The sequence below is a fragment of the Seriola lalandi genome, unplaced genomic scaffold (genome assembly GCF_002814215.2).
Source record: "Seriola lalandi dorsalis isolate HSWRI2012SDOR001 ecotype SW California unplaced genomic scaffold, Sedor1 jcf7180002003026, whole genome shotgun sequence".
Classification (NCBI taxonomy): Eukaryota; Metazoa; Chordata; class Actinopteri; order Carangiformes; family Carangidae; genus Seriola; species Seriola lalandi.
In genome coordinates this window covers 1-4,593 of record NW_019473682.1, presented here as the reverse complement: position 1 = coordinate 4,593, position 4,593 = coordinate 1, and the positions used below count along the sequence as shown (strand labels likewise).

Here is a 4,593-nt window from a genome sequence, read left to right as displayed (position 1 = left end):
TGTGTGTGTGTGTGTGTGTGTGTATGTAGGGGTCATGAGTGTTGTAAAGATGTGATGAGCCACAGCAGCAGCAGTTGGAGTCCGAGCATTGGCCAAAGACACGGGCTTAGGCAGGTCCCTCCTCCACAATCAGAATCATCCTCCTGTTGGACAAATCACGTAAGTCAATACATTGGATAAGATTCTCCTGCATCCAATAGCTCTACTACAACTACACTGCGACTACAAAGCCAACAACATCACTACTTCTTCTATGAAGCAGTTCAAGATCATTTTATAACTTATTCTATTATATCCTACTGTATTGTATCACACACATAAGCCTCCCTGTCACATTAATGGCACAGTTCGGCATTTTAGGGAAATAGAGTTAGAGCCAGGACATTGTCTATTTAGTTTAGCATAAAGACTCTCTGCTAGAAAGCAACAAGCATATTTTCCAAAATTAACTCTTCATTTAAATGCTCTTTTGCAGTAATAGAGGTGTTCAAGCCCTCATTTCGCTATTTGTTCATGTGTATGTTTGAACATACACCTGGCTATGGCTGTGTGAGGCTGTTCTGTATTTGATGGGAGTATTCAGGATATCCGTGCATGCCAAAGGCCTAGGAGAGAGAGGTGGGAGTCTTCTGTGCTCAAAGGGCAAGAAAGCCATGTGAAGCTTCCTCTGTTTACCCCAGTGACAAAATGGACCGGCCTAGACACAGACTGTCTTCCTATGAGGAGCTGAGCCAAAAGTAATGGGACAGATGGAAAGCGAAAAAGGGACGCAGCCTACTTTTACTCTGTTCATCTACTTCCTGAGCTATTCCTACCCTTCCCTTTGCTTCCTAGCACAGCCTCCGCACAATGTAAACACACAGGCACATGAATTAGTGGCCTGTTATGTGTGTGATCTACGCCTTCACAACACAATGAAAGGCTGAGTTCACAAAGATATGGGAAATATTTTTTCAAAATATTTAGACGTCTTATAAACTCTTCAAAGTTGGGTGGTGATGCAATGATCTCACACACGTTTATCCTTTGTTTTACTGATTTAGCCACGAGTTTCCATTAGATTTTTTCAAGGGAATCGACATCAGTTCATTTTCTACTTTATCTGGTCTTAATGTTACATCGCAATCCCTGAAACTCTAAAATACTTCCGCATTTAAGGCAAAACATATCCGAATGTGCTTTTATATTCCTGAAATATGTTTGTTTGACACAGCATTTAAGAGATGAATAAAACAGTGATGGCTGCAGATATATTTATACATAGTTTTGTGCTGCTATTATCGAGTGGTGGTGGTGTGCTATGATTATATCGATTTAACACGTTTAACTGCCAAGATTCAATCTGCTCTCCATCTGTCAGGGTAAAAAGAAAAAACAACATGCCAATAGAATAAAAGACGTAGCATCATGTTAGGGACATAAACATGTAACAAAGAAATCAATCCAAACCATTTGTTATTACAGTGTGTTATTTACTTATTATGGTGGGCCATTTCCTTCTCGAATTATTTTAATGTGTATGAAAAAAATACAAAAGGGTAAATGCCACATAAATTATATAAACATATGTAAGTAATGTGTAAATGTAAGTAAATATCTATGTGTATGTGAGAGTTATTCAAGTGGATAAGCCTGAGTCCATGTTACTGGGATGGGTTAGGTTAAATGGGTAATAACCCAGATATTACCTTGCAAATATTACATAACAAATATAAATAAATAAATATTAAATTTACATGACATCAAACCAGCTGTGAGGATTGACTTGTCACTGTAATGCCTGATTTGCCCCTGCCAGGCACAATGTAACTGTGTAAGGTCTGTGTTTAGTGTCAGGGCAGTGAGGAGTGAAGCTTTTAGAGACACCAACCCAGAACTCAGGAGCAGAAACAAGAAGAGCGGTGTTGAGCTCAGTGCAGAACCTCTGCTGATTGGGCACAAGGGCTCATCCTACCAGAGAAGAGCAGTAGCCATTGGGATGCATAATCATAAAACAAGAATGACAGGTGATGAGTGAAAAGATCATATAAAGCAACGGAAATAAAGACAAACTAGTGATGAAAATAAATAAATTAAATGAATAAATCAAGTGTGGATCAGAGTGGAAGAGCAGGCAGCCGACACTGCTTTGAATCTATGCAGAAAGCCCAATGCTGATTAAAACCAGACAGAAATTGACAGAGGCCAACTGCAAAACCTCACTAATAACGCTGTTTCCAGCAATACTCTCTGCACAGCGGCACATGTGTGGTTGTTTCTTACGTCTTCATTGTTGTCAAAACACACGTCCGGCCCTTTGCGGTATCTGGGGTTCTGAGCCAGCTCGCATGGATCTGGACCTTCAGCTGAACACAGACTCTCAGGAAAATGTACAATCAGCAGTGCACATTTAACACTTTTAACAACAACAGTTAAATGATGTTCTGTCTGTTAACCTCCCTGCCAGAAAGTCTTATGAAGTTCCAACTCATCAGCCTTGGCTAAAAATACCCTGATGTATTGTTATTATTATTATTTTTTTCTTCATATATTTGCTGAACTTCTATTAACACACAAAAGATTAACATAAACTTTAAAAGGGCAGTCATAGAAATCATTAGACATGCTACTTTATGTGGTCAAGCAGTATAAAGCTTAAGACATGTCATATGTGTTTATATGCACACTAAATATATATATATATATATATATATATATATATATTTAGCGTGCTAAAGCGGCATATGGATGTATTGTATGTAAGTCAGGGGTTTATGTGTATTGAGTGGTGTCATTATTAGCAACTGGAGACCCCTGTTGTGACATCATTGCAACCTCTGATGATGACACCTTTACTGTTACACCAGCAGGAAGCTACATTCAAGGCACATCTGTCAAACAGATATCCTGAATATATACACACACATACACACACACACACATTGCACATACACACAAACACACCCCTGCTCTTAACCTTAATTCATCCTGATGGCAGCATGCAGCCCAGATGAATTTGAACAAAGAAATGTAATCTGGGAGTAACTCGAGACTGGCTTTCATATGCCGTGCATCTGGTTTACTGTTCACCCGTGAACATTCAGGAGGGACCTACTGCAAACTCCTTAGGTGTGTGTCCTTGTATTGAGAGTTAAAAGCGCTGCTGTCATACGAGTGATGGATGGAGGGCTGGAGAGTAAAAAGGAAGTGTAACTCTGTGTTCGATTTTTACGAGTTGAGTGAAAGGATACAGGGTTGTTCAGCCTGTCGTAGCGGTCTGGGGTCACACGACAAACACGTTGCCTTGGCATCAGTGATCAGGAACACCAGGTTGGTGTTAGGCAGCTTCTCGGCACGATACATCCTAGAGAGCCAAACACACATTTAGTCTGTATTCATACAGTAATACACCTGTGCTGCAAGGGTATCATGCAGCTCTAGTTGACATGCAATAATAAATCCCCTTACAGTAGACTGCATTTACATATAGAGTACACAGTGTAGCCTGCACACGCATGCAGGTATGTGTGCAGATGTGCACATATATACACATCCATACCTCTTCCCTCCTTCTGGGATTGGCTTTTTATGGTGGTCATGAAAGTTTCTGTGTCTGCAGTCGTTAACATTGGGGAGTAAAACACCAGACACGTGGGACTCATAATACCCAGTAATTACAGCCATATTTAACCCCCTCAGACAGCCCAAATTGACACAAAAGGAGGTTAGAGCAAAGCAAATGTGCAGTGGTCCGTGAATGTGTGTATTTGTGAGTTTGAAGTACAGCCAGAGCGAGAAGGAAGAAAAACAGATAAAAGGGCTTTTGTGCTTCCCTCTGTAATTCCGGTCACTGACAGATCAAGGTAATCTGTGTCTGATCAGAACTCATCAGAAAACAGCTGCCTGATTTCAGGCTGGAAAACAGAAGAGGCCAGGAAACTAACACTATTCTGGAGCCATCCCCACAGACCATTAAACAGAAGGATGTCCAGGAAGAAGATACAGTAAGGGGTGGAAAATCTTTAATAACACAACCCATTTCCGATATGAATAGGGAAAACCACTGATATGAGAGCGTATACTGCACATGAAGAAAATGTGCACATACCTGGAACAGTTTCCACAGTCCAGGACACCTGAGTAGGATCTTTCATCATTGTCAAAGAAGTACTGAGTCTGCTCTGTGATACAGCTCTCCTTAAACATGGCATCTGGTATGTCTTCATCTGCTGACTCCACTGAAAATATGAGACAGGTTTAATAAAGAAAAATACAGGAGAGGATTAGTGAGAACGTGGTGGGATTAAAATTGAAAAGAGATGGGTAGCCAAATACTGTTGTCTTATCTAAATAAAGCTGACGGTTACATTTTTACACAGTCACAGCTTTTATTGCTCACCTGCCTCTAGAAGGTTTGGGAACATGAGACCAAAGAAGAGCTGCTGGAGTATTGACCTAGACACAGAGAATGAAAAGCAAAAACCCACAATGAGTCATGTATGAGTCAATAGACCATCTTTAACTTATTTACGTTGAGCATCCAAACACTTTTTAATAAAAACCTAGAGGCTGGAGTCACTGGTGATGTAAATGTCATGGGAAGTATCAGTCATT

General features: G+C 40.4%; 1 protein-coding gene across 2 annotated transcripts; it reads right to left on the bottom strand.

Annotated features, from left to right (window-relative positions):
- Positions 1–4: 4 nt before the first annotated feature.
- Positions 5–4,429, bottom strand: LOC111666590 (voltage-dependent calcium channel subunit alpha-2/delta-1-like). Of its 2 annotated transcripts, XM_023421971.2 has the most exons (6): positions 4,379–4,429; positions 4,088–4,217; positions 3,231–3,343; positions 2,263–2,345; positions 1,871–1,950; positions 13–143 (listed from the first exon to the last, which is right to left on the bottom strand). In XM_023421971.2, exons 1-6 carry the CDS (start codon positions 4,401–4,403, stop codon positions 107–109), a joined length of 468 nt encoding a protein of 155 aa, XP_023277739.1. In that variant the 5' UTR covers positions 4,404–4,429; the 3' UTR covers positions 13–106. The 2 variants fall into 2 exon arrangements, with proteins under 2 accessions (XP_023277746.1, XP_023277739.1); XM_023421978.2 differs by lacking the exon at positions 1,871–1,950 and having other exon boundaries at positions 5–143.
- Positions 4,430–4,593: the final 164 nt, after the last annotated feature.